The sequence below is a fragment of the Pogoniulus pusillus genome, chromosome 22, assembly GCF_015220805.1.
Source record: "Pogoniulus pusillus isolate bPogPus1 chromosome 22, bPogPus1.pri, whole genome shotgun sequence".
In the NCBI taxonomy this organism is placed as follows: domain Eukaryota; kingdom Metazoa; phylum Chordata; class Aves; order Piciformes; family Lybiidae; genus Pogoniulus; species Pogoniulus pusillus.
Genome location: NC_087285.1, coordinates 1,086,276 through 1,114,199, shown reverse-complemented (window position 1 = coordinate 1,114,199; position 27,924 = coordinate 1,086,276). Strand labels below are relative to the sequence as shown.

Genomic DNA, 27,924 nt, shown 5'->3' with positions numbered 1-27,924 from the left:
CTGAATAGCCAAACTAAACCTGATGCTAACATGTCAGTCACCAGTGGTGTTCCCCAGGGAGCAGTGCTGGGCACAGGCCTGTTCCACATCTTTATTGATGACCTGGACAAGGGGATTGAGTCCAGCAGCAGTGAGTGTGCAGATGGCAGCAAGCTAGGAGCAGCTGTGGAGCTGTTGGAGGGGAGCAGAGCCCTGCAGAGGGACCTGGCCAGGCTGCATGGTGGGCAGAGGACAAGGGCAGGAGACTGAACAAGGCCAAGGGCAAAGTTCTGCACTTTGGCCACAACAACCCCAAGCAGCACTGCAGTCTGAGGCCAGAGTGGCTGAGAGCAGCCAGGAAGAAAGGGACCTGTGGGTTCTGGTAGAGAGTAGGCTGAAGATGAGCCAGCAGTGTGCCCAGGTGGGCAGCAGAGCCAATGGCATCCTGGGCTGGTCAGGAGCAGTGTGGGCAGCAGGACAAGGGAGGTTCTTGTGCCCCTGTGCTCAGCACTGCTCAGGCCACCCCTGCAGTGCTGTGTCCAGCTCTGGGCTCCTCCATTGCAGAGAGCTGCTGAGGTGCTGGAAGGTGTTGAGAGAAGGGCAGCAAGGCTGGGGAGGGGCCTGGAGCACAGCCCTGTGAGGAGAGGCTGAGGGAGCTGGGGGGGTGCAGCCTGCAGCAGAGGAGGCTGAGGGCAGAGCTGATTGCTGCCTGCAGCTGCCTGCAGGGAGGCTGTAGCCAGGTGGGGTTGGGCTCTGCTGCCAGGCAGACAGCAACAGAAGAAGGGGCCTCAGGCTGAAGCTGTGCCAGGGCAGGTCTAGGCTGGATGTGAGGAGGAAGCTCCTGGCAGAGAGAGAGATTGGCACTGGAATGGGCTGTCCAGGGAGGTGGTGGAGTTGCCGTGCCTGGAGGAGGTCAGGCAAAGCTTGGCTGGGGCACTTAGTGCCATGGTTGGCACAGTAACAATAGATAGTGGCAGCCAAAATCACCACAGCAGCTAACAGGCAAACACCCAACAGCGAGAGAAGAATCATTCTGGAGTGGATCTGACCAACTGCCTGACCTCTCTGCATTGAGCTGCACAAGGCACAGGAGTTCTCTCCCTTAGGTGAAGCAAACCTTGATCCTCTCTGAACCAACCATCTAAGTCAGAACAAAGCTTTTAGCTTCAGCAGTAGCCACCCCACTGGTTGAGAAAGTGAGCAGGTAGGCCTGTCCTCTCCATCACGTGCCAAAGGCCTGATGGTTTAGGAGTTAACATTAAGAGTACCACAACCAACCAAGGGAATTCTCCCACTTGCCTGTGGCACTGTAGGGAGGGAAGTTACCATCACTGGACCTGCTGGAGTGCACTCCACTAACAACAGCGCCAGAATCAGGTGTAAGAGGGAAGGCTTCCAACCTGCTGGACTCCATGATTGGTATGCAACTGATCAGAACAGGGCAAAAGGCCAAGGAGCTGCCAGGACACCAGAAGGCAGGACCTACAGGGCTGTGGAGCTCCCAGATGATAAACAGAATCTGCAGTACCATCCCTGTACTCAGAGGCCAGAATCAAGCAGGCTGGCAGAGAGCTCCAATCTCCCCCAGCCCAGCCTAGCACCCAGCCCTGCCCAACCAACCAGCCCATGGCACTCAGTGCCCAGCCAGCCTTGGCTGCAACCCCTCCAGCCACAGCCACTCCACCCCCTCCCTGGGCAGCCCATTCCAGTGCCAATCACTCTCTCTGCCAGGAGCTTCCTCCTCACAGCCAGCCCCAACCTGCCCTGGCACAGCTGCAGCCTGGGGCCCCTTCTGCTGCTGCTGCCTGCCTGGCAGCAGAGCCCAACCCCACCTGGCTACAGCCTCCCTGCAGGCAGCTGCAGACAGCAATGAGCTCTGCCCTGAGCCTCCTCTTCTCTCTGTGTGGGGCTATTTCTTTTCTTTTTCTCCCCCGCCTCTTTTCCTTTCTCCATCCCTACCCTCCTGTGGATGTTGTGTGATGCAATAAAGCCACCCTATGTGTCTGACACACTTGTGCCTTACCTCTGTGCCCAAGAATCCCAACCTCCCACACCTGGAATTCCTCTGGAGTGGGACAAATGCCCTCCCATCAGCAGACATCCTGGGGTCAGGCTGGGTGCCAGGCTGAGCTCCCCCGTGTGAAGAGGGGCACAGGGCCCTTGTCCCAAGCACTGTCCTGCTGCCAGGCTCCTGCACTCCTGCCCACCCAGACCTGGAGAGAGGTTGTCCTTTTGCTGCAGCTGTGCTCAGGGATGTGTGTGGGGCTCTGCTGAGCTGCCCAGAACCCTCCAGCCTGGGGGCAGCCAGCAGGGCTGTCTGAGGCACCCTTTGGGCACTCGAGCACAAGCCTGTGGCAGTGCTCTCCGTGGGCACGCTGGATGGAGAGCTGCTCCGTTCCCGTCTCTGCCCACCAAGGTGCCTGCGGGAGCCTGTGCCTGCCCGCACGGTGCTGCTGGTCCCCCAGCTGTGCTGCTGGGCCGGTGCCGCGGTGCCCGGGGCGCTGCTGCCCCACAGCCTCCCCTGGCTCACACCTCCGTTACAGCCTGGCCCTGCCTGCTCCACCTACTCGGTCCTGGGCCTACAAACGAGCCCCTGCGGGCCGGCCCCAAGCCGCTGCCCTCGGGAGGGCTGCCGGGACAGAGGCGCCCCCGGCAGCCGCAGGGTGCCCCCGCACCGCGCTCAGCGCCCCCAGCCCGCACCGGAGAGCCAGCGCCGGGCCCGGCTGCCTGCTCAGCCTCCCCGGGGAGGGCGCGGGGCCGGCCAGCACCGCACGGGTCTCGGCTCTCCGCTGGGAACGGCCCTCGGGCCCTGCGCAGCCTCACGCCGCCGCCGGCTGCCTGCTGGGGCAGGGATCCCGGCGGCAGGAGCGGAGCGGGGCCGAGGCCTGCCCAGGCCCACGGCGGCGGCGCGGCCGGGACTTCTTCCCGCGCGCTGCTCTCGCGAGAGGCTGCGTCACAGAGGCCGCACCGCCCACGCCTCGCGCCGCCGTACCCTTCCGCGCTCTCCCCCTCCCCCTTCTGGAGAGTTCTGCACGGCGGCCGCAGCACAAATAGTTCCCGCCAAGCCCCGCTCCTCCTCTCTCTCCCGCGGCCCTCCCGCTCCGCTCCCGGCCCGGCCTAGCCCCCGTGGCGGCAGGCTGCCTCCGCGCCCGTCCGACCGTCCGCGGCGGCGGCGCAGGGCAGGGAGCGGGGCCGCCGCAGCGGCGGAGCGATACGCGGAAGGCCGGCGAGGAGGCGCCAGCGCATAAAGGGCGGCGGAGGGATGCGGTAGGCGCTGCGGCAGCGGCACAGCTCCAGCCCCGCGGCGCCGCTCCGGCAGCCCCGCGCCAGGCCCGCAGGCCCCCGCGCCGCCGCCGCCTCCGGGGGGGCCCTTCCCGTCCCTCCTTCCCTCCCCCTCCCTTTTCTCTCTCTCCTTCCCCTTCCCCATTCCCCTCCCCCCTCCGTCGCTGCTGCTTCTCCCTCCGCGTCGCCGCCACCTCCGCGCTGCTCCTCCTCCCCCCTCCCCCTCGGAAAATAGTCCCCGCGGCTGCCCCCTCCCCGCCGCCCCTCCTCGCCGCCTCGCACACACAATGGCGCTGAAGAGAATCCACAAGGTAAGGGCAGGGCCCCGCGCCGCGCCGGCCACATCGCCCCGGCCCCGCCGCCGCCGCCGCCTTACATAACCCGAGTAGGCCTCGCCGCTGCCGCCGCCCCGGGCCTGCCGGGAGCGGGGTGGGGAGAGGCTGGGCCGGGCCCTGCCCTGGTGGAGCTGAGCGCCCTCGGTGCCCGCTCCGGGCGGGGAGAGGCGGGCGGGCTCCGCCGTGCGGGGCTTATCCGGGAGGGAGCTCGGGAAGGGCCCTGGCTGCCCGGGGCAGGCCTGGCTGCTGCGGTCGGAGCGGCCCCGGCGTTGCGGCCCAGCCGGCCCGGCCGCTCCGCTTGACCTCCTGGGCAGGACCCTCCCCGCCCGGCAGCCTGCCCCTGGGCTGGGGGCACCAGGCCTTGGGGCCAGGGCAGGGAGGGCAGCGCCCAGGCCGCGGTGTGTCGGGCCCGGCTGGGCCCCTCGCAGGCAACGTGGCCCCGAGCCTGGGGCCGCGAGGGGGCGCCGGCGGCGGGGCCCAGCCGGCAGCGAGCGGCGCGGCCGGAGGGCAGCCCCGGGAGCCCCCCGAGCGCCCTGCGGGGCAGCGGGGACCCCGCGCTGGGGCCCTGCGGGGACGGGCGCTGTGGGCTCGGAGCTCGATGGGGACAGGCGCAGCCGCCCCAGGGAGGCTGCTGCGGTGTGGGGCACTGGAGTGCCGGGCACAGGCTGGCTGCAGTGACCTCGCCGCGGTCTGCTCTCGGAGCGGTGCGAGGCCTTGTCCTGGTGGAGCCGGCGCTGCCCTGCAGCCTGAGTCATGCGGAGGCTGGCAGGGGAAGGCGTGTGCGGCGCTGCCTTCTCCTGCGGGTCAGGGTGTGCTCGGCGTCCTGGCCTTCCAGGCAAGCACCAGGCAGTCCCTGCAGTCTTAATCCCTGCTTTGCCCGATCGCCACAGGCCCCTTTCCCAGGAAAAGGAGAGGGTTCTGGCAGTACCCTTTGGTGACCTCAGTGAGTCAGGCAGGGGATCTGTGTCCTTTCCTCAGCCAAATGTGTAGCTGTCAGTTCGGCGTCTCCACACTGTCCGGCTGTAGGAGCCTCTCCTCCATCAGGCTTCTGCTCTCCTGCACTGTAGATCTGATTTCTGCCCAGAACCAGCAGACAAACTTCCAACCTCTGAGATCAGTTTGCTGACATCAGGCTTGGATGAGGTCTTAACGTCTCAACTCCGTAGTTGTCCTGAAGCTCTTGTGGGCTTTCCTGCGTGCTGCTGGTCACGATGAAAGGTGAAATGACTCAAGGGGAGCCCGAAGGCCTGTGTGTGCTCCTGGCTTAGGCAGAGCCTGGGAGGCACTTTGGGTATGCTTTGAGCTGCGTTGAGGCTCCTAGCTCGGCACGGGGCAGCCAGAGGTTGTGCTCCAGCTGAGGGCACAGGGCTCTGGCAGTGGCTCCTGCTGAGAAGGCTGCTCCGTGGCATGGCTGTGAGCTTGCAGGAAGAGCCCAGCACAGGGGTACAGCTGGCACCCAGCAGGGTCCATGTGGCTTCTGGGGAACAGGCAGGGCTTTTGGGTGAACTGGGCAGCAGGGGAAGCTGCATTGCTGAGGTTCAGGGTTCAGTGCTCCAGGCAGTTCTGCTTCTAGGCTGTAGGGTTTTAGCAGGAGAGGAGTTGGATGTGCTGAGCCTTTGTTGGTGTTGGGTGCTTCTGGCCTGGTTCTTCATCCTGCTTGTCAGAGATAAAGGATCCCGAGGGATAATGGGACTGTGGAGGGCTCTGGGGGGCTCGGAAGCCTTGGGAAGCAGCGGGAGCATCACCACAGCACTGTGCAGTACCAGGTGTCTCCGGGGGGTGAGAGCGGTGGCTGCTGGAGAGGGGAGAGGTTAGGGCTGCAGGCAATACTTCCACCAAGCCGAGCATGTGAAGGGAAACAAATCTGCTTGTTCTGGCAGTCCTGATGCTTCAGAAGTTAGATGGGAGCCAAGCTGCACTCTGAGCTGCTGTCACTGCCCCCCTGAGGCACTCAAGCGGCAGCCCCTGGCTGTTTGCACTGCAGCTGTTGTAAAACCCCTGGAGGCTCCCTTAGCAGCTCGGGCTTGGGCTGCCCTGGGCAAAGCAGCTGTGTCCTGCGTGGGGCCAAGCCTGACCTTCCAGGTTACACCTTGGGGCCAGAGCAAAAGGCTGAGGAATGTGGATGGAATTGGGATGATGCTGCTGGGCTGGAGTACAGAGGAGGACTGGGCAGGAAGGCTGCGGCTGGGGCCTTCAGGTCTCCACCTCACCTGGCTCTGTGCTCAGCAGTTTGGGTTTCTGAGTGCCAGCTGGGAGGTGTGCCCCCAGAGCTTTGTGCCCTTGGGTGAGAACCTGGAGGGAAGCAGGGAGCCCCTGGTGTCAGTGGTGTTGCCTGGCTCGGCCTCTTGCAGGCTGAGCTCTTCTGGGCTGAAGTGGGGCAGAAGCTGAAGCCCTGCAGGGAGTCGGGGGTGGTGCTGCTGTGAGGAGCAGGCGAAGCTGCTGCAGCCCAGAGACCCGAGCTGGGGTGGTGCTTCTGCACAGAGCTGCACTTTAAGATGCTCCCAAACAGCTCAGAGCTGAGCCCTGCTGCCAGATTGCTGCTCCTGTTGTCCGCCCTGGTCCCGCAGCTGGTGATGTTGTGACCCTCGCTGAGGTGCTCACTGCTCTGCAAGTTGGACTCCTCCCCTTGTGAGAAGCGTTGAGGGTATGAGCAGTGCCAGCAGCCAGAGGCCTCCCCAGTGTGGGTCACCTCGCAGAGGAAGAGCTCCACTGTCAGGTTTGGGTGGGTAGCAGTGCCCTTGTGTCCTGGGGGTGCAGGTGGCTGGGGCAGCACTGCAGGGCACTGACAAGTGGCCTCCATTTCAAGGTCTAAACTGAACTCAGCACCTGGGACTTGGCCTTGTCCCATCTGGGTGCTGATCCTCAGGCAGTGACAGCAGCTGGGACATCAGTTGAAGCTCCTTGAATAGGAGAGCAAGCACAAGGGTCCTTGGCTGTTAGAGGCTCACAGGGTGAGCTGCTTGGAGATGCCTGCAGTGAGAGGGGAAGGAAAGTAGGAAGTGGGAGGAATTCCTCTGAGCCTGGAGGAGGGCAGCCCCAGAGGGGACCTGAGCAGTGCTCGGCAAGAGGATGAGGCCAGGCTCTTGCCAGTGATGCCCAGGGACAGGACAAGGGGCAATGGGCACAAACTAGAACCAATGGAGAGCCACCTGAAGAGGAGAAGAAAGTTCTTTGGTGTGAGGGTGCTGGAGGCTTGGAGCAGGCTGCCCAGAGAGGTCATGGAGTCTCCTGCCCTGGGCTTCCAACCCCTCCCATGGCATTGTGCTGCTGGGCAAGCTGCTGTGGGTGCCTGCTGGAGCAGGGGTTGGACTGGATGGTGCCCAGAGGTCCCTTCCAACCCTGCCCTGCTGGGATGCTGTGACAGGAAGCTGTGCTCCAGCCCCCATTTTGCTGGGCAGAGGAGTGGTGGCTGGCAGTGGAAAGAGCTCAGAGGTGCTTTGCAGAGCTGAACTGGGGAGCCCATGGCCACGTCTCTGGTCAGCTGCAGAGGACGAGGAGTTGCCTGTAGCCCAGAGCTGTCTGACCTCCGGGGAGGCCTCAGCGTTCCTCCAGCCAAACTAAGCCTCCCCATGGAGGAAGCACAGAATGGGTTGGGCTGGAAAGGCTAAGGTCATCCAGTCCAACACCAGCCCAGCCCCACCATGGGCAGCAAACCATGGCCCCAGGGTTCTGGAACACCACCTGTGCCAACCCCTGACCACTCTGGCACCACAGACATTTTTCCTCCTCTCCAACCTAACCCTCCCCTGGCACAATTCCAGGCCATTGCCTCTCCAATTGCCTGATCCTGGGCAAAAGAGCCTGACCCCACCTGGCTGCAGCAGGGCTCATGTTCAGAGATCTGTGCTGTACCTGTGCTGGGCAGCCCTGGTGTGGTGCCAGGCTCTAAGAAGGGCTCTTCTGTGCTGTACCTGTGCTGGGCAGCCCTGGTGTGGTGCAGGCTCCTGGAAGAGCTCCTTTGTGCTGGGCAGCCCTGGTGTGATGCCAGGCTCCAAGAAGGGCTCCTCTGTGCTGTACCTGTGCTGGGCAGCCCTGGTGTGGTGCCAGGCTCCAGGAAGAGCTCCTCTGTGCTGGGCAGCCTGGTGTGGTGCCAGGCTCCAGGAAGAGCTCCTCTGTGCTGGGCAGCCTGGTGTGGTGCCAGGCTCCAGGAAGAGCTCCTCTGTGCTGGGCAGCCTGGTGTGGTGCCAGGCTCCAGGAAGAGCTCCTCTGTGCTGGGCAGCCTGGTGTGGTGCCAGGCTCCAGGAAGAGCTCCTCTGCTGGGCAGCCTGGTGTGGTGCCAGGCTCCAGGAGGAGCTTCTCTGTGCTGGGCAGCCTGGTGTGGTGCCAGGCTCCAGGAAGAGCTCCTCTGTGCTGGGCAGCCCTGGTGTGATGCCAGGCTCCAAGAAGGGCTCCTCTGTGCTGTACCTGTGCTGGGCAGCCCTGGTGTGGTGCCAGGCTCCAGGAAGAGCTCCTCCATGCCAGTCCAGCCCCGTGCTGTGTGTGTGGCGCTGCCAGCGCAGCCCATCTGCGGTGAGGCCTTGGCTGTCCCCAGCCCAGAGCCTGCTGCTCCAGCTCCCCTTGGCTGGTGTTTGGTGCTGAGCTTCCACAGCAGAAGTGTTGCTGTGGTCTTGCTGCTCAGGCCTTAAAGCATGAAGCTGAGAAGGGAGTGGCACAGCAGGGGGGGTTGTGCCACACGCCTGGGGCGTTGCTGGGTTTCACCCTGACCGTTCTGCTGCTTGTTCCTCTGCCTGCCCTGGGCTCCTGCAGGCTGCCCTGGGGTCAGTCCGTGGAGCTGAGCTCTGAAGGCATTCAAGCAGCAGGTCACAGTATCACCAAGGTTGGAAGAGACCTCACAGATCATCAAGTCCAACCCTTTACCACAGAGCTCAAGGCCAGACCATGGCACCAAGTGCCACGTCCAGTCCTGCCTTGAACAGCTCCAGGGACAGCGACTCCACCACCTCCCCGGGCAGCCCATTCCAGTGTCCAATGACTCTCTCAGGGAAGAACTTTCTCCTCACCTCCAGCCTAAATCTCCCCTGGCGCAGCCTGAGGCTGTGTCCTCTCGTTCTGGTGCTGGCCACCTGAGAGAAGAGAGCAACCTCCTCCTGGCCACAACCACCCCTCAGGTAGTTGCAGACAGCAATAAGGTCACCCCTGAGCCTCCTCTTCTCCAGGCTAACCAATCCCAGCTCCCTCAGCCTCTCCTCGTAGGGCTGTGCTCAAGGCCTCTCCCCAGCCTCGTAGCCCTTCTCTGGACACGCTCAAGCATCTCAATGTCCCTCCTAAACTGGGTCCTGTGCGTGGGGAGGATCATCTGTCCCCAGGCTGTCCTCATGCAGCCCAGTGCTGGGCTGCACCCACAGCAGTGTGGGCAGCAGGGCAGGAGAGAGGATTGTGCCCCTTGACTCTGCTCTGCTGAGACCCCACCTGGAGCACTGCTTCCAGCTCTGCTGTCCCCAACAGAAGGACACAGAGCTGCTGGAGTGAGTTCAGAGGAGGCCACCAAAGTGACCCAAGGGCTGGAGCAGCTCTGCTGTGGGGACAGGCTGAGGGAGCTGGGGGGGTGCAGCCTGCAGAGGAGGCTCCAGAGGGACCTCAGAGCTGCTGCCAGTGCCTGAAGGGATCCTGCAGGAAGGCTGCAGAGAGACTTCCTCTGAGGGTATCTGGAGCCAGGCCAAGGGGGAATGGTTTGGAGCTGAGGCAGAGCAGGGTTAGAGTGGAGCTGAGGAAGAAGTTCTTGAGCACAGGGGGGGTGAGACTCTGGAGCAGGCTGCCCAGGGAGGCTGTGGTTGCCTCTTGCCTGGAGGCCTTCAGGGCCAGGCTGGATGAGGCCTTGGGCAACCTTGGCTAGTTGAGAGATGTCCCTGCCCATGGCAGAGGGTTGGAGTAGATGTTCTCTGAGGTCCCTTCTAACCTGGGCCATGCTAGGAGCCTGTGGAATCTTCCTGAAGCTCAGAATGCTTCTGTTGAGCAGGGGCAGTGCCTTAGGGTGGCAGGTGGTGCAGAAGCACAGCAGTCCTGCAGGCCAGGGAGCCCCTGTGTGGGCTCTGCCCTGTGTGCCTGGGGGCTGCAGCTCCAGCAGCTCACCCTGCCCAGCCCCGTTGGCAGCAGATGGAGCCTGCTGGCCTGAGGACCATCTGCTGGGCCCATGCAGGCTGTGGGCCTGCTGCTGGGGCGAGTTGAGAGCTGTCAGAGTGGACCATGGAATTGTTTGGGTTGGAAGGGACCTCCAGGCTCATGGGGTCCTGCTGTGGGCCCAGCACCACCATGTCCCTGAGTGCCATGTCCTGTTTCCTGACCACCTCCAGAGTTCTTTGGGCCTGGGCCCTGCTTCTGTGGTGCTTGGCACTGCTCTGTCCCATGCTGCACACAGTTCCTGGCAGAGTGGCTGCAGGTTCTGGTCAGGAAGGTCCTGGTTGTGTAACTGAGCCCTGGGCTGCCTGTCAGAGGGGTCAGAGCCTTCACACCAGGCAGGCTGCTAAGGTTGCCTCACAGAATCACAGTGTTAGGGGCTGGAAGGAACTTCTGGAGCTCATCCAGGCCCCCTGCTCCAACAGGGCACCCATGGCAGCTTGCCCAGGAGCACAGTGCCCAAGGGGGGTTGGAAGCTCTCCAGGGCAGGAGACTTCACAGCCTCTCTGGGCAGCCTGCTCCAGGCCTTCAGCACCCTCACACCCAAGAAGGTTCTCCTTGTGTTGAGCTGGACCCTCCTGGCTGCCAACTTCTGTCCACTGCCACTTGTCCAGGGCACCAGAGCCTGTCCCCTTCCTACCCCTCAGCTGTTTGTGGATGCTGATCAGGTCCCCTCTGGGGCTGCTCTTCTCCAGACTCAGCAGCCCCAGGGCTCAGCCTTTTCTCATCAGAGATGTGCCAGACCCTTCATCCCTGTGGCCTCTGTTTGGCTCCCCCCAGCAGTTCCTCTTGAATTGGGGAGCCCAGAACTGGGCCCAGTATTGCAGCTGTGGCCTCACCAGGGCCGAGGAGAGGGGGAGGAGAACCTCTCTTGCCCTGCTGGCCACACTCTTCCCGATGCACCCCAGAGCAGCAGTTCTGATCAACTCCTGGTGGGGTCTGAGTGAATCAGTGCTGGAGAAGAGCTGGAGCAGGAGGAGAGGCCATGGAGCCCAGCCTGAAGGTGCCCTTTGTGTGGAGGGTCCCTGTGGTGTGCTGGGTTAGAGGAGCTCAGGGTGTCCCCAGGGCACTGAGGACTGTTTGGGTGTTGCCAGCTGTGTTGATTCTTCTTCCTGCAGGTTGGGTTAGCTTTCAGCGACCCTGGAAGCTTGTCCTGTCTGCTGGCCGGGGCAGCTGTCCCCAGGTCAGGCTGGGAGGGAGCTGCTGGCAGAAGGATGGATCTGCTCCTGGCAGACAGCCCTGGGCACTGCAGGGGAGGCTCATGGGTGTGCAGGCCCTGCAGGGTGGCACTTGGAGGTGAGCCTTGATGAGCTGGTGCTGGGCACTGCTGCCTGCTGCTGAGCCCTTGGACCAAGATGCCCATCCTGAGGTGCTCCTGGGACACAGGCTGAGAGGGGGAGGCTGTGGGGTGCTCCTGGGCCTCACCCAGCTGGAGGTGTCCCTGCAGGGGGACTGATAGGTGGCCTTTGGGGGTCCCTTCCAACCTGATGCAGTCTGTGGCTGTGTAAGTGGGACTTGGGAAGCCCCAGCTGGAGGTCCTGGGCCATGAGCATGCTCCACCTTCTGTTTCCCTTGTCTGTGTCCCCAGGGCTTGGCTGGGCTGGCCACAAACCTGCTTTTGGAGCCCAAACGTCAGGGGCCTGTGGGGTCTGTAGCACGTTTGTGGCTGTGGTGCTCTCGTTCCACTTGGCCTTCGGTCAGGACACCTTGAAGCTGCCTTTGCTCTGCCCCACGCTGCCCCTGAGGAGCAATGAGTGCTGCTGGCTGGGCCTGCAGCGGTGCCCCCCCGGGTGCTGTGCCCTAGGGAGGGTGGCAGAAGCCTTGGGCTGGGAGTTGGCCTTGCAGGGGGTGCCCAGGGGGCCTCGTGGGGACTCAGCCTTCAGCTAAAGGCTTCCTAGAGCAGAGCCTTCTGGGCTGAGCTGAAGGGGCAGGGGCAGGGGCAGATGGTAACCGACCAGGGACCAGGGCAGGTTCTGCCTGCAGCTGTGCTCCTCCAGACACAGGATCCAAGTGCTGAGCCTGGACACCTGCCCAGGGGTGGCTGCCTCCCGAGGACCCCTGTGCAGCTCCTGAGGCACTGCCAGCACAAGGCCAGGCCCAGCTGAGGCCTCCTTCAGGTTTTGCTTTCAGGTCAGCCTTGCCCAGCAGCTCCTGCCAGCTGCCAGGGGAGCAGCTGCCCTTGCAGCCTGGGCACACCCCTGCTGGTGGCTGCTCGGTGGTGCCAGCGCCTCTGCTGGAGCCTCTCTGCGGAGCTCCGAGGCCTTTCTGCTGCCTCCCTCAGCAGCATCTGGCAGCCAAGGCCTCTGCTGGGCCTGGCCTTGTGCTGGCAGTACCCTGGGAGCTGCACAGGAGTCCTCGAGAGGCAGAGTCACCTCTGTCCAAGCTCCTCACTTGGATCCTCCCTGTCAGGGTGAGCACAGCTGTGGGTAGAACCTGTCCTGCTCTGGTCCTTGGCTCTGCAGCAATGCCAGGGAGCGATGAGAGCCTCCCTGGGGTGGGCACCTTGGGGGCAGTGGCCTGCAGGAGATGCAGTCTTGCCTCTGCAGTGTGCAGAGCTCCTGGTGGCTGTGTTCAGAGGGGTCCTGTTGAGCTTCTGCTTCCTCACTGCCATCCCAGCCGGTGCCCTGCAGGAGCAGGGAGTTTGCTTTTGCAGGGACTTCACCTGAGGGACGCTGCTGAGTTTGCAGGCACAAGGAGCTGGCGTTTGGCTGCTTGCAGGGGGCCTGGACTCTGAGGCCTCACTCCAGATCCGTAGAGCAGGGTGGGGAGACACTGGCACAGGTGCTGGCCAGAGCTTCAGAACCCACAGTGCTCCTCCTAGCTGCAGGTGGAGATGAGAGAGAGCTCTGGGAGGAACCTGGCAGCTGCCAGCTGAGCTTCGTTGTTGCCTTCACCTGCTGGGAGCCTTCTGCCCTCCTGGCGCAGCTGTGGTTTGGTCCTGTTGGGTGAAGAGGGCTTCTGAGCAGCAGGCCCTGGGGGCAGGTCAGAGCAGCTGTGGAGCTCTGTGCTGGCTGAGTGTGCTGAAGCTGCAGCCTGTCTGCCTCTGAGGTTCTTGAGCCCAGGCCAGAGGGGGCTGTGCTCACGCGTGGACGGTGGGGACTGAAGTTGTGCTGCTGCTGAGCTGGGAGGGATGGGGGTGGGGAGGAGGAGTTCAGATACCTTTTGTTTCTTCTCTGTAGCTGTTGAGGCTTTGAGTGCTGCCCTTTGGCACTGCCTTTGCCTCTGGGGTCTGGGAGGGGAGCGTGCTCCAAGCACCTTCACAAAGGGGGTGTGGGGGACAGCCATGCTCCAAGCACCTTCCCAAAGGGGGTGTGAGGGACAGCCATGCTCCAAGCACCTTCCCAAAGGGGGTGTGGGGGACAGCCATGCTCCAAGCACCTTCACAAAGGGGGTGTGGGGGACAGCCATGCTCCAGGCACCTTCCCAAAGGGGGTGTGGGGGACAGCCATGCTCCAAGCACCTTCACAAAGGGGGTGTGGGGGACAGCCATGCTCCAAGCACCTTCCCAAAGGGGGTGTGAGGGACAGCCATGCTCCAAGCACCTTCCCAAAGGGGGTGTGGGGGACAGCCATGCTCCAAGCACCTTCACAAAGGGGGTGTGGGGGACAGCCATGCTCCAGGCACCTTCCCAAAGGGGGTGTGGGGGACAGCCATGCTCCAAGCACCTTCACAAAGGGGGTGTGGGGGACAGCCATGCTCCAAGCACCTTCACAGAGTGCCCAGAGCAGGGCAGCAGGGGAGCAGACATGGTCAGAGATGGAAGTTTGACTCTGCACCTCCCACTGGGGATGCTCCAAACCCCTTCAGAAGGTGCCCTGGGAGGGGACCATGCTCCAAGCACCAGTGGCTGTGCTTCTGCTTTTGGTCTCTGTGCTGCTGTGTGCAGAGTTTGTCCCCTGCAGCCTGAGCAGAGTGAGCAGAGGAAGCTGTGTGGCCCCGGGGTGCGCCAGGAGCTGCAGGTGGCAGTGCCTTTGCTGCATGGTGGCACCAGGGGTCAGGGCTGGCTGCTCGGTGGTGCTCAGACTCTTACCACTGCCTGGGTCAGTCTGCTGGCAGCACTGAGCTGGGTGGCAGTGGTGATCTGGAGGGTAGGAGGCTCTGCAGAGGGACTTGGCCAAGGGCTGGGTCCTGCCTTTGGGGCACAACAACCCCAGGAAGGCTTCAGGCTGGGGCAGAGTGGCTGGGAACTGCCTGGTGGGAGAATATCTGGAGGGTGCTGGATGCCAGCAGCTGAAGGTGAGCCAAGGATGTGCCCAGGTGGGCAAGCAGGGCACCAGTAGCCTGGGCTGGAGCAGCAGTGCTGTAGGCAGCAGGGCAGAGATTGTCCTCTTGGACCGGGCACTGGGGAGGCTGCAGCTGGAAGCCTAAGTTCAGTTTTGGGCTACTCACTCTCTGAAGGACACTGAGGGACTGGAGCAGGTCCAGAGAAGGGCAGTGAAGGGTCTGGAGAACAGGGCTGGGGAGGAGCAGCTGAGGGAGCTGGGGAGAGGAGGCTGCAGCCAGGGGGGGTTCAGTGTCTCCTCCCGAGCTGGTAGTGGCAGAACAAGAAGAAATGGGTTTAAGTTGCACCAGATAGGTTTAGATTAGCCACAAGGAGCAATTTCTTCCCCATGAGGGTTGTCAGTGCCTGGCCCAGGGCAGGGGTTCCAGAGCCATGGCTCAGTGGTGCCCTGGCACTGCTGGTAAGGGCTGGGCTCGTTCTTAAAGGTCTTCCACGATGTAGACAGTTGTGATTCTCTGCCATCTCCGTGCACCTCTTGGGGTGGAGCTGCCAGCTCAGGGTGGTGCTCAACACAGTGAACGTTCTGGAGCTGTGCAGGGGCTGCTGAGGCCTGCTGGTGGGGAGGGGGAGCAGCATGGTCCTCATCTTCATCCATCACAGTCCTCCTCTTTGTCCAGCTGATGCAGCCAGGAGGTGAGGAGGGAGCCCTGGGGGGCTTGGCTGAGGCTGCCTGCTCTGCACCGAGGGCATCCTGGCAGCTCTGAAGGGCTTTCCCCCTCCCCACGGTGTCTGCAGATGCCCTTCAGCAGCTGCTGCTGACCTGGTCCGTGCTGACTCGGGGAGCAGGGACCAAGGAGTGCTTGGGGAGCAGCCTGTGGGAGAAAAGCTGCTGTGGGCTGCTGCCAGCTCAGGAGGCTTTCGGGGCTTGGGAGCAGCTGAGAGTGGAAGGCAGAATCCTTGTGAGGTAGCAGGAGAGGATTGGGCCACTCCCAGTTCTTGGGGAGCAGCAGCTGGAAGTCCTGAGCTCATCTCTTGAGGAGCTTAGCTCCTGCCACAGGCCTCTTCCACCCCTGCAGCCACTTTGTCTTCACCCTTGACTCTCAACCCTCCGTGTGCCCACAGCAGGGCAGTGCCAAGGCAGGAAGGAAGCAGCCAGGGTTGGACCTGGAAGTTTGACTCTGCACCTCCCCCTGGAGATCCCCTCCCTGAGCACAGGGCTGGTGTGAGTGGCTGGGCACGGGGGGGGGCTGCTGCTGAGCTGTGGGGAGGTTCTGCTGCAGGCTGAGGCCGAGGCTCAGGGAGGCTCTGCCTCAGCCCTGGAGGCAGCGCAGCTGAGGCCCAGCAGTGTGCCCAGCAGTGTGCCCAGTGCCCCTCGGGGCTGCCCAGCAGTGTGCCCAGTGCCCCTCGGGGCTGCCCAGCTGCACACACAACTGCTGCAGGTCCAGGGAGGCTGCAGAGCTGCCGGGGGGCCTGGGGCAGCTCTCGGGAGCAAAGGCTGAGAGCCTGCAGGAGAGCAGCCCCAGAGGGCAGCTGAGCAGTGCTCAGTAAGGGCTGAAGGGTGGGGGGCAGGAGGCTGGGGCTGGACTCGTGTCAAAGGTGCCCATGGACAGGACAAGGGGCAGTGGGCACAAGCTGGCACCCAGGAGGTTCCAGCTGAGTAGGAGAAAGTTGTTTGATGTGAGGGTGCTGGAGGCCTGCAGCAGGCTGCCCAGAGAGGTTGTGGAGTCTCCTTCTGTGGGGAGCTTCTGGCCCCCCCATGGCATTGTGCCAGTGGGCAAGCTGCTGTGGGTGCCCTGCTGGAGCAGGGAGTTGAACTGGATGGTGCCCGGAGGTCTCTTCCCACCAGTCTGTGATTCTGGGATCTGTCCTAGGACCTCTTGAGAGGAAAATGTCCCTGAGAGAGCTGCTTAGAGTGTGAAGATTGGCAGTGGTGGCCTAGCAGGTCTGGGTGCTTGCAGCAGTGCATGGGAGAGCACATCTGGAGGCAGCCCAGCCCCAGTCTGGCCATCTAATCTCTGCCCATAGGAGCTTTTGTGGGGTGCTCGAGGTCTCAGCCAGGAGGAAACCTGCTGGGTGCTGGCACCCACTGAGGCTGCTGTGGCTTCAGCCTGTGTGGCAGGCAGCTGCCCGCTGTGTGCCAGGCATGCGACCTGCATTCAAGGCTTCCTGGTGGCCTGGCCCCTGGCTCTGTGGTGGCTCCAGGAGAGCCTCCCTTGGGAGCAGAACCGAGCCCAGGTGCCCCCAGCAGCCTCTCCTGGCAGCAGTCTGCCTGACTGAGGTGTTTGTCTTGCAGGAGCTGAATGACCTGGCTCGGGATCCTCCAGCGCAGTGTTCGGCAGGGCCTGTTGGTGACGACAGTAAGTATGAGACAGGGCACAGCTCCTGCACCACTCTCAGCTTCCCTTTCCCTCCTGAAAGGCCATGTCCAAGCCCCTCAGCAGGCTCCACACCTCCTCTGTCTCCTGCTGCCCTCCCTGTGTGGCACTGCAGGGCTGGGTCACATCCCAAGGCACACACCTGGCTTAGCTGCTCTGCCATTCTCACAGGGCTTCAAGTTACCCAACTGCAGCAGCTCTGGGGCCCAAAGCAGCTTTCTGAGCAACTCTGGCACCTCCACTCCATGAGTTGTACTCCCAGGAGTCCAGCAGCCTGCTCCTAGCTGGCAGTGCAGGTGAGGATGAGCTGTGTGGCCCAGGAGGGGCTGACCTGCAGTTTAAGAAGGGTCCATAGAAGGCAGAGAGGCTAAAATGTGAGCAGCAAGAGATGGGAAATGAGAGCTGGAGTGTGAGTGATGTTGGGTTTGGGGTGAGCCAGGCCAAGGCCTGGATCCTGCCCTTGGGGCAGAGTGACCCCAGGAAGACTGAGGGCAGTGGCCTGGCAGAGAAGTCCTTGGGGGTGCTGGCAACTGAAGGTGAGCCAGAGTGTGCCCAGGTGGGCAGGAAGGGCACCAGCAGCCTGGCCTGGAGCAGCAGTGGTGTGGGCAGCAGGAGCAGGGTGGTGATGGTGCTGCTGGACTGGGTACTGGGAAGTCTGCTCTCAAATGGGTCCAGGTTTGGGCTCCTCGCTCCTAGAAGGTCATTGAGAGACTGCAGAGTGCCCAGAGAAGGGCAGTGAGGCTGGGGAGGGGCAGCTGAGGGAGGGTTGGTGTGGAGCAGAGCAGGCTGAGGGCAGAGCTCCTCGCTCTCTGAGCTGGGCAAGTGGTAGGAGGAGTGGAAATGTTCTCCAGTTGCCCCAGGGCAGGTTTAGGGTGGCCATGAGGAACAGTTTCTTCCTCCTGAGGGTTGTGAAGGTCTGACCCAGGCTGCCCAGGGCAGTGGTGGAGTCTCCATGCCCAGGGAGGTTTCAGAGCTGTGGAGGTGTGGTGCTGAGGGCCATGGCTTGGTGGTGCCCTGGCAGTGCTGGGCTCAGGGCTGGACTCCAGGAGCTGAAAGGTCTCTTCCAACCTGTGAGTTCCTGGTTTAGGAAGCTGTGGTGGATTGAGCTGCAGGCCCCTGAGGGATGTGACTTGTTCTGTCTGCTTTGCTATGGTGCTGCAGAGCTCACAGAGAGGGGAACTGAAAAATGGCTTTGGCTTTTGCCCTGGGAGGCTGTGGCTGCCTCCTGCCTGGAGGTGCCCAAGGCCAGGCTGGATGAGGCCTTGAGCAACCTGTGCTGGTGGGAGGTGTCTCTGCCCATGCCAGGGAGTTGGCACTGGCTGAGCTTTGAGGTCCTTTCCAGCCCATTCTGTGGTTCTATGGATCTTAACTTCCAGGCAGGATCTGCCTCAGTCTGGGACACTCCTTGTGGGTTTCTCTAAGCAGAGACAGAGTCCAAACCCTGTTGTGAGGGACTTGGGGCTTGGTTTGGACACAGCTGCTCAGGTGAGCCAGGGGCCTCAAAGGTTACCTTGTTCAAATGCCTGCCATGGGTGGGGGCACATCCTGCCTGGCCTTGAACACCTCCAGATCCATTCTGTGCTTCTGTGCTCCACAGCCTCCCTGGGCAGCCTGTGCCAGTGTCTCACCACCCTCACTCTCAACAGTTCCTGCCTCATCTCCACTCTCACTCTCCCCTCTCCCAGCTCAAAGCCATTGTCACAAGTCCCTCCCCAGCTCTCCTGCAGCCCCTTCAGGTACTAGAAGGTTGCTCTGTGAGGTCTCCCCAGAACCTTCTCCAGGCTGAACAGTTCCAGCTCTGCCAGCCTGTGCCCACAGGGCAGCTTCTCTGAGCTTCTTTGTGCCCTCCTCTAGACCTGCTTCATCCTGTCCATGTCCTTCTCCAGAGCTGGCCTCAGCCCTGCAGGTGAGGCCTCCCCAGAGCAGAGGGGCAGGATCCCCTCTCTGCAGCTCTGCCCATGCTGCTTGGGATGCAGCCCAGGCTGCCCTTGGCCTCCTGTGCTGGCTCCTGCCCAGCTTCTCCCCCCACCCCAGCCCCCTTTGATCTGTGTGCCCTGCACATCCCCTGGGCAGCCTGTGCCAGGCTGCTCCCCTGGTGGTTTGCAGTTGTCCTGCTGGAGCTCGAGGAGCTGCCTTAAAGGAGGAGAGAAAAGAAGAGTCTCTAAATGCTGCCATCCATCTTTCTGTCCAGCATCCTCTGATGGGCAGCAGATCTCTGCCACTTGCTGCATGTGCCCTTGCCCGGGGGGGGGCCTGGGCTGCCCCCCGTGGTGTTGGTCTGGATGCTTCCCTAGCTCGGGCGGAGCTGATGTTCCCCACAGAGCTTTCAGGCAGCTGAGTTGGCTCAGGGCCTCCTGCTGCTGGGCAAACGCTGAGGCCAGGGCATGGGCAGGGCACACAGAGCCATGGGGAGGCTGAGGCCACCACCAAGTCCAACCACTCAGCTGGAGCTCAGCACCGCTGCAGGGCCACATCCCTCAGCACCACCTCCGCACCCGCAAACAGCTCCGGGCTGCTGGCTGGGACTTGACCTCAAAGGTCTTTCCAGGCAGGATGAGTCTTCTCCTGCATCACCTCCTGCACAGCCTGCTCCCAGTGCCTGGAGGAACCTCCTGCCTCTTCTCTCTTGCATTACTTCAGCCATTCTCTTGTTGTAGGTGTGTCCCCTGTCTGCTTCCCCCCAGAGGTGTGTCTGACTCTTCTCTGTGTTTCTAAGGCTCTGCCTAGGGCTGGAACTGGGAAAGCTACAGAGTGGGGAGGGAAGCCTCACTGTTTTGTTCAGAAGAAATCCAGTTCATAAGATCAGTGTGGTGGGGCCAGAAGGGACCTCTGGAGATCACCCAGTCCACTCCCATGCCACAGCAGGGCACCCAGGGACACATCCAGGTGGATTTGGACTCTCCAGAGATGCAGACTCCAGCACTTCTCTGGGCAGCCTGCTCCAGGGCTCCAGCAGCCTTAACCTACAGAAGTTCCTCCTCATGTCCAGATGGAACTTCTGATGGTCCAGTCTGTGCCCTGTGCTCCTTGCCCTGTCCCTGGGCACCACTGCACAAAGCCTGGCCCCATCCTGATGCCACTCACCCTTTGAGCATTGCTCAGCAGTGATGAGACCCCCCCCCCCCAGGCTGCTCTCCCCCAGGCCAAGCAGCCCCAACTCCCTCAGTCTCTGCTCACAGAGCTGTGCCAGGCCCCTCAGCATCTCTGCAGCCCTCTGCAGTGCCCTCTGCAGCCAGGCCCTGCCCTTGCCCCAGGTTGCCCATCGCTGGCTGTTGCAGAGCCACACCTGCAGCTTTGCAGGAGGCCTCTGAGCTCGGTGACTGCAGCCTGTGGCAGGACGTTGGGAGAGCTGCCTGGGCAGAGCACTCAGCCCTGGGGGTGGGTGAGGTGAGCAAGGTCAGGCTGGCTGCAGCAGCACAGACCTCAGAGTCAGGAGGGGGGGACAGGCTCTGCTCACTGCTCCCTGGGACAGGACAAGCAGCAGTGGATGGAAGCTGCAGCACAGGAGGTTGCAGCTCAGCACGAGGGGCAACTTCTGGACTGGAAGGGTCCCAGAGCCCTGGCACAGGCTGCCCAGAGAGGCTGTGGAGTCTCCTTCCCTGGAGCCTTCCCAGGCCTGTCTGGATGTGTCCCTGTGTGCCCTGAGCTGGATTGTGTGGTCCTGCTCTGGCAAGGGTTGGACTGGATGTGCTTTTTTGGTTCTTTCCACCCCCTGACATCCTGTGACCAACCTCTGTAGCCTTGGTGGCTCTGAGGTGAGCCCAGGTGCCTGTGCTAGATGCTGAGTGCCTTGGCAGCACAGCAGGAGCCTGGCTGCAGGCACCAGGACAGACCAGGGCTTGCCCTGCTGGAAGGCAGCTCCGTGGAGGAGGACCTTGGAGTCCTGGTGGGCAGCAAGTTCTGCATGGGCCAGCAAAGTGCCCATGTGGACAAGGAGCCCAAGGGCATCTTGGGGTGCAGCCAGCAAAGTGTGGCCAGCAGGGCTAGGGAGGTTCTGCTGCCCCTCAGCTCTGCCCTGGTGAGGCCACACCTGCAATACTGGGCCTGGTTCTGGGCTCCCATTTGAAGAGAGATGGAGACCTGCTGGAGGGAGTCCCAGAGAGCTGTGAGGATGCTGAAGGGGCTGGAACAGCTCTGCTGTGAGGAGAGGCTGAGCCCTGGTCTGGAGAGGAGAAGGCTGAGGGGGATCTGAGCCATGTCTGTAAAGAGCTGAGGGGTGGGTGTCAGCAGGAAGGTGCCAGCTTCTGTTTGGTGGTGCCCACTGGCAGGAGAAGGAGCAATGGGGACAAGCTGGAAGCCAGGAGGTGCCACCTCCACATGGTGTGAGGGTGCTGGAGGCCTGGAGCAGGCTGCCCAGGGAGGTTGTGGAGCCTCCTTCTCTGGAGGCTTCCAAAGCCAACCCGGATGTGTTGCTGGGTGCCCTGCCCTGGGTGCCCTGCCCTGTCGGGGTGGCCTGGGTGACCCCTGCAGGTCCTTTCCCACCCTTTCCCTTCCATGACCCTGTGAATGTGTTTGCACTCAGTTGCAGCAGCTCTGCTGTGCAGGAGGGGCTGAGGAGCAACCCTGGGAAGCTTTTAAGTGCCTGTGGGCCTCAGGAATCCTCCACTCCAACTGCTACCGTGGGCAGGGGCACCTCCCACCAGCCCAGGTTGCTCAGGGCTCATCCAGCCTGGCCTTGAGCACCCCCACGGAGGTTGTGGAGCAGAGAATTGTAGGTGTGGGCACAGGCTGGGAGAGTTGGAGCTGTGCAGCCTGGAGAGGAGAGGGCTCCAGGGAGACCTCAGAGCTGCATTCCAGCCCCTGGAGGGGCTGCAGGAGAGCTGGGGGGCAGTGTTCAGAAGGGCCTGTGGGGCCAGGCCGAGGGCAGTGGTTTGCAAGTGGAGCAGGGCAGAGTTAGGATGGACACAAGGAGGAAGCTGGGCACAGTGAGGGGGGGAGAGACTGGCACAGGCTGCCCAGGGAGGTGGTGGAGCTCAGCAGCACAGAATGAGATGTGTGCTCAAGGCCAAGCCTTGCTGTGCCCCTGGGCAGCCTGCTGCGGGTGGAGCTGTCCCTGGCATTGCAGGGGCTGGGCCAAGATGCCCTCGGAGGGTCCCTCCCAGCCCCATGCTCCCTGTGCCTGCTGGAGTCAGCTCACAGCAGCTCTGGAGCTGTGCTCCTGCTGCAGCCCTGCAGAGGGAGACTCCTCAGAGCTGGGATGCTGCTGACCTCAGGCCCCCTCAGCCCCCCCTGCAGCCTGCCAGCTCTGCCTGCTGGCCTGGCCTTCTGCAGCACAAAGCCTTTCTCTGGCAGCCTTCTGCCACCAGCTGAGGCTGTTCTTGGGCAGATGCAGAGCACTCAGAGATCCCTTTTGGCCCTGGCACCCAAACTCTGCCCTGGCACTTCCAGCCCAGTGTCACCTGTGAAGCTCTACCTGTGGCACAAACTCAGCTGCTCTCTTGCAGCACTTCCTGCTGCCAGGGGTTGAGCAGACTCATTCTGGAGTTCCTTTCAGACTTGTTTCTGAGCTCAAGGCCTCTCTGGATGCTGAGCTTGGGGGCTGAGCCAACCTGGCCCTTGGGTCACCTCTCCACAGGTGGTGTTGGCATGCTGTGAGTAGGAGAGATCCTGCCTGAGGTGTGAGTTCTGCTGTAGGGGCTGCCCTTGCAGCCATGGAATGCTTTGGGTTGGAAGGAACCTCCAGAGCTCATCCAGGTCATCTCTCTGCACAGGACTGGCACAGGTTGGGGGTGGTGAGACACTGGCACAGGTTGCCCAGGGAGGTTGGGGAGCACAGAAGCACCCAATGTGATCAAAGATCACATTGGGTGCTTCTGTGCTCCCCAACCTCCCTGAAGGTGCCCAAAGCCAGGCTGGATGAGGCCCTGAGTGCCCTGTGCTGGTGGGAGGTGTCCGTGGGCATGGCTGAGGTCCCTTCAACCTAACCCATTCTGTGGTTGCATGAGACCAGCAGTGGCTGATCCCTGCTCCTGGGTAGGGCTGAGATGGCACCGAGGGAAGGTGGGCAGCAGAGTGGAGTGTGCCAGGCTGTGCTGCAGGAGCTGTGAGCAGTGCTAAGCAGCTGTGGAGTCCTGGCTTGGCTCACAGAGGAGTGGCCCAAAAAAGGGAGATGTTCTCCTTTTCCAGAGGCAATGAGGCAGGGAGGCCTGGGCTGGGGCTGGGAGGTGACCTCCTCCCTGCCTGCCTGCTGGTGCCACAGGGGCTGGAAGTGAAGGAGGCCAAAGCCAGGAGCCTGCTCCCTCACTGTGTCCTTTGACCCCAGCCAGAGCCCAGTGCAGGCAGGCACAGATGTGCTGCCAGCTCCCTTCCCACCCAGGCACTGTGTGAGGGCAGCAGCTGCCTGCTCCCAGCCTGCCCACGCTGCAGTGACTCTCTCCTCTCTTGCAGTGTTCCATTGGCAAGCCACAATCATGGGACCAGTAAGTATTGAGTGCTGCTGTTGGGGCTGCCCATGCCCGGGGGCTGCTGTGCCCAGCCCTCCCCTGGCCGTGCTTCTCTCTCCCTGACAGAACGACAGTCCCTACCAAGGAGGAGTCTTCTTCCTGACAATTCACTTCCCAACAGATTATCCCTTCAAGCCACCCAAGGTGAGTGGCCCCCACCTGAGTCCCCTCCCTCCCTGCCTGCCCGCCCCGAGCCCGCTCTGACCTTCTCCTCCCTGCCGCAGGTTGCGTTCACGACGAGAATCTATCACCCGAACATCAACAGCAACGGCAGCATCTGCCTGGACATCCTGCGCTCCCAGTGGTCCCCAGCACTAACCATTTCTAAAGGTACGGCCCTGCCCCCTGCCCTGCCCCCTGCCCTGCCCCCTGCCTCTTGGCTCCGGGTGGGGCTGCAGGCTGCTCGGGGGCGCTGCTCGGGGCTGTGCCCAGAGGGGCAGGGCGAGGTCTGCACTCCTCAGCAGCTCACTGCTCACCTGGGGCTGAGCAGCCAGGGGGGGCATCAGTGCAGGCCTCCACCCAGGGCTGCACCCCAGGAATCTATCTGTGGTCAAACCCCAGACATCAGCCCACGTGGCAGCCCAGGGCTGCCCCCCAGCTATCAGCCCCCTTCCCCCCTGGAATCAGCCCAGGGCTGCCCCCCAGCCATCAGCCCCCTTCCCCCCTGGAATCAGCCCAGGGCTGCCCCCCAGCCATGAAGGCAGGATGGCAGCACAAAGCTGCTCAGAGCAAGGAAGGCCAGAGGGGAGCAGCTGTGCCTTCAGAGCCCAGGGGGGCTGCTGCAAGCCTTGGCTTGTCTTCCGGTCCCTGCTTTAAAGGGCACACTGAGAGTCCAGGCTGGGCCTTCTTACACCAGCTTTGAGGGCCAAGGGCTACTCAAAGCTGTTTTAAACCCCAGTGAGCTCCAGAGGGGTGGGCTGAGGTCATCCTTGGTGGTGGTCTGGGGTCCTGTGGTCGGGGTTGGGTTGGGTTTTGGTAGGGGTTTTTTGGGGTTGTGGTTTTCTGTGAGCCAAAGCTCTCTTGGTGCCTCTGAGCTCTGTTAGTTTGTGGCCACCTCTGTTTGCTAAAGAGGTTTTGATGCTCAGGGTGAACAGGAGACCTTAAACACCTCAAGGGGAGGGTCTGATTTGGGTCTGTCTTCGTGACTTAAAACTCAGACTGTGGAGTTTGTGGCCATGGCTGGCGAGGAAGTTCTGGGTCTCTGCTGTGTGGGGGCCATGGCTTGGCCATTCTGGCTTGGAGCCCACACTTGTCATGAGGTGCTGCAGTCACAGCACCCTTCAGCTGCTGTGAAGGATCCTCTTGCCTCTGGTTCCTCTCCTGATGTCTGTCCCTGGACATCTTTTGGTTCAGACAGATGAGTCGTGATGCCCTCCATCATCGTGAGAGTCTGCTCCTTGTTGTACTGCCCAGCTGCTGCCTGCCCTGCCCAGCCCAGGCTGCCCCTTGCTGGGCTCTCCCCAGCTGCTGCCTGCCCTGCCCAGCTCAGGCTGCCCCTTGCTGGGCTCTCCCCAGCTGCTGCCTGCCCTGCCCAGCCCAGGCTGCCCCTTGCTGGGCTCTCCCCAGCTGCTGCCTGCCCTGCCCAGCCCAGGCTGCCCCTTGCTGGGCTCTCCCCAGCTGCTGCCTGCCCTGCCCTGCCCAGCTCAGGCTGCCCCTTGCTGGGCTCTCCCCAGCTGCTGCCTGCCCTGCCCTGCCCAGCTCAGGCTGCCCCTTGCTGGGCTCTCCCCAGCTGCTGCCTGCCCTGCCCAGCTCAGGCTGCCCCTTGCTGGGCTCTCCCCAGCTGCTGCCTGCCCTGCCCAGCTCAGGCTGCCCCTTGCTGGGCTCTCCCCAGCTGCTGCCTGCCCTGCCCAGCTCAGGCTGCCCCTTGCTGGGCTCTCCCCAGCTGCTGCCTGCCCTGCCCTGCCCAGCTCAGGCTGCCCCTTGCTGGGCTCTCCCCAGCTGCTGCCTGCCCTGCCCTGCCCAGCTCAGGCTGCCCCTTGCTGGGCTCTCCCCAGCTGCTGCCTGCCCAGCCCAGGCTGCCCCTTGCTGGGCTCTCCCCAGCTGCTGCCTGCCCTGCCCAGCCCAGGCTGCCCCTTGCTGGGCTCTCCCCAGCTGCTGCCTGCCCTGCCCAGCTCAGGCTGCCCCTTGCTGGGCTCTCCCCAGCTGCTGCCTGCCCTGCCCAGCTCAGGCTCCTGCACCTGTGGGAGCAGCTGGAAAGGCAGAGCAGTGCCTGGATTTGTCTCTTGGCAGAAGCTGGTGCAGGGCAGGGGCTGAAGTCTCTGCCCAGAGGTGGAGGGGCTGAGGAGTGCTTGTCAGGCTGAGGCAGCTCTCCTCAGGGCTGCTCTGCAGGGCACTGGCTGCTGGCTAAGCACCGAGGGGGCAGCCAGGGCTGGTGCCAGGTGTGCCTGGATGGAGTTGCTGTGTGACTGCTCAGACTGCAGCTGCAGAGGGAGGTGAGGCCCTCACTGCCTCAGGGAGGAGAATGCCCCTGGGGGCAGTGGGAGGGCAGGCAGCAGGTGGGGAGACAGAGCAGGGGTTTAGACTGGAAAAGCTCTCCAAGGTCATCCAGCCCCACCATGGGCACCAAACCATGGCCCCAGGTGCCATGGCCACGTGGTACTGGCACACCTCCAGCCATGGGGGCTCCACCCCCTCCCTGGGCAGCCTGTGCCAGCCCCTGACTACTCTGGCACCACAGACATTGTTCTTTCTCTCCAAGCTATCCTGCAGTCGTGCCAGGGGAGGGTTACTTCTTCTGTCACCTGAGGCTACGGAGCAGAGCCCAACCCCCACCTGGCTGCAGCCTCCTCTCAGGGAGCTGCAGAGAGCAATGAGCTCTGCCCTCAGCCTCCTCTGCTCTGCAACAACCTTCCTCAGCTGCCCCTCCCCAGCCCTGTTCTCCAGACCCTTCCCCAGCTTTGCTGCCCTTCCCTGGACCTGCTCCAGCCTCTCAGTAGCCTTCTTGAGTTGAAGGGCACAAAACTGACCCCAGCACTCAAGCTGTGGCCTCCTCAGTGCCCACTCTAGGGGCATAGTCCCTGCCCTGCCACACCACTGCTGCTCCAGGCCAGGCTGCTGGTGCCCTTCTTGCCCACCTGGGCACCTCCTGGCTCACCTTCAGCCTCTCTTCCCCAGCACCTCAGTGAAAAATTGTTCCTCATCTCCAGCCTAACCCTCCCCAGCACAATTTCAGGCCATTGCCTTTCCTGCTGTGACCTGGTGCTGGGAGCTAGGCTGGAACTGGGGCAGCTGGAAGGAGCTGGGACAGGAGTGGCAGAGGCTGGTTGAGGCCATCAGCAGAGAGCCTGTGAGTGGCTGTCAGCTTTGATCACTCCAGAATACATCTGCAGAAGAAGCTTGCAGCCCAGCTGCAGCTGCTGTGTGCTCCTGACACCTGCCTGCTTGTGCTGCTCCTCCTCTGCAGCTGGGCTCAGCCAGGGGCCAGTGTGGCCCTTCTGAGCCCCTCTCCAGTGCTGCCCTGGCTGAGCTGTCCCTGTGCTGCTGCCCCCCCCTCCCCAGCCTCTGCAGGGCAGTTCACAGCAAGGCACAAAGCACAGGGAGGGGAAATCCTTTCTGAGTCCCCTGGAGTCAGCAGGGCACAGAATGGGTTGGGTGGGAAGGGACCTTAGAGATCATTCAGTGCCAACCCCTGCCAGGGGCACCTTCTGCTAGCCCAGGCTGCTCAAGGCCACTGCCTGGCTGCCAGTGGCAGTGCCCAGGGACCAAGTGCCAGGTGTGGGAAGGGAGTGGAGGGGACAGCCCAAAGTGGTGTCCCAGTGTCACCCAGAGGGGCAGGCAGCAGGAGCCCCTGGAAGAGTGCCACAGCTGGGCAGGCCAAACCTTGTGCCACAGGGGCCCAAGGAGGGGCAAGCTTGTGTGCCCAAGGGTGAGTGGCAACCACTTGGCTGCCAGGGGTTTGAGGATCCCTCTGGGAACCAAAATCATGGAAGCACAGAAGAGGTTGGGTTGGAAGGGACCTTGGAGACCATCCAGTGGCAGCCCTGCTGTGGGCAGGGGCATCTCCCATCCAGGCTTGCTTAGGGCCTCACCCAGCCTGGCATTGAGCACCTCCAGGGAGGCTGTGGAGCAGAGAATCACCCAATGTGATCTTTGATTCTGAGCTCCATGATCTCCCTGGGCAAACCTTTGCCAGTCTCTCCTCACCCTCACTGCCAAGAATTCTTCATCTCCTATCTCAATCAGTTCAGGTTAGAACTCTGCTCTGGCAGGTCTGTGGGAGGGTGGCAGAGCCCTGCAGAGGGACCTGGCCAGGCTGCATGGGTGGGCAGAGGCCAAGGGGATGAGACTGAACAAGGCTAAGGGCAGGTTCTGCACTTTGGCCACAACAACCCCAAGCAGCACTGCAGGCTGGGGACAGAGTGGCTGAGAGCAGGCAGGCAGAGAGGGCCCTGGGGGTGCTGGCAGAGAGGAGCTGCAGAGGAGGCAGCAGTGTGCCCAGGTGGGCAGCAGAGCCACTGGCATCCTGGGCTGGCTCAGGAGCAGTGTGGGCAGCAGGACAAGGGAGGTTCTTGTGCCCCTGTGCTCAGCACTGCTCAGGCCACCCCTGGAGTGCTGTGTCCAGTTCTGGGCTCCTCCATTGCAGAGAGCTGCTGAGGTGCTGGAAGGTGTTTGGAGAAGGGCAGCAAGGCTGGGGAGGGGCCTGGAGCACAGCCCTGTGAGGAGAGGCTGAGGGAGCTGGGGGGGTGCAGCCTGCAGCAGAGGAGGCTCAGGGCAGAGCTCATTGCTGCCTGCAGGGAGGCTGTAGCCAGGTGGGGTTGGGCTCTGCTGCTAGGCAGGCAAGGAGCAACTGAAGAAGGGGCCTCAGGCTGAAGCTGTGCCAGGGCAGGTCTAGGCTGGGTGTGAGGAGGAAGTTCCACACAGAGAAAGTGATTGGCATTGGAATGGGCTGCCCAGGGAGGTGGTGGAGTGGCCGTGGCTGGAGGTGTTGCAGCCAAGGCTGGCTGGGGCACTGAGTGCCATGGTCTGGTTGGTTGGGCAGGGCTGGGTGCTAGGCTGGGCTGGGGGAGCTTGGAGCTCTCTGCCAGCCTGCTGGGGTCTGTGACTTGGGAGCTGTTAGGAACAAGTTCTGCACCAGGAGAGTGCTGGAACTCTGCCTTGGTTGCCCAGGATGAGGCCCTAAGGTGAAGCTGGACAGGGCTGTGGACAGCCTGATCTAGTGGAGGGTGTCCCTGCTG

At 62.7% G+C, this 27,924-nt stretch overlaps 1 protein-coding gene across 1 annotated transcript in view; it reads left to right on the top strand.

Annotated features, from left to right (window-relative positions):
* Window positions 1–3,249: 3,249 nt before the first annotated feature.
* UBE2D2 (ubiquitin conjugating enzyme E2 D2) overlaps window positions 3,250–27,924 on the top strand; it is a 44,412-nt gene continuing 19,737 nt past the window's right edge. The window contains exons 1-5 of the mRNA XM_064161371.1: window positions 3,250–3,572; window positions 16,226–16,289; window positions 22,695–22,726; window positions 22,817–22,894; window positions 22,975–23,080. Of these exons, the coding sequence (XP_064017441.1) occupies window positions 3,549–3,572; window positions 16,226–16,289; window positions 22,695–22,726; window positions 22,817–22,894; window positions 22,975–23,080 (304 nt within the window). The 5' untranslated portion in view covers window positions 3,250–3,548. The remainder of the gene's footprint in view (window positions 3,573–16,225; window positions 16,290–22,694; window positions 22,727–22,816; window positions 22,895–22,974; window positions 23,081–27,924) is intronic.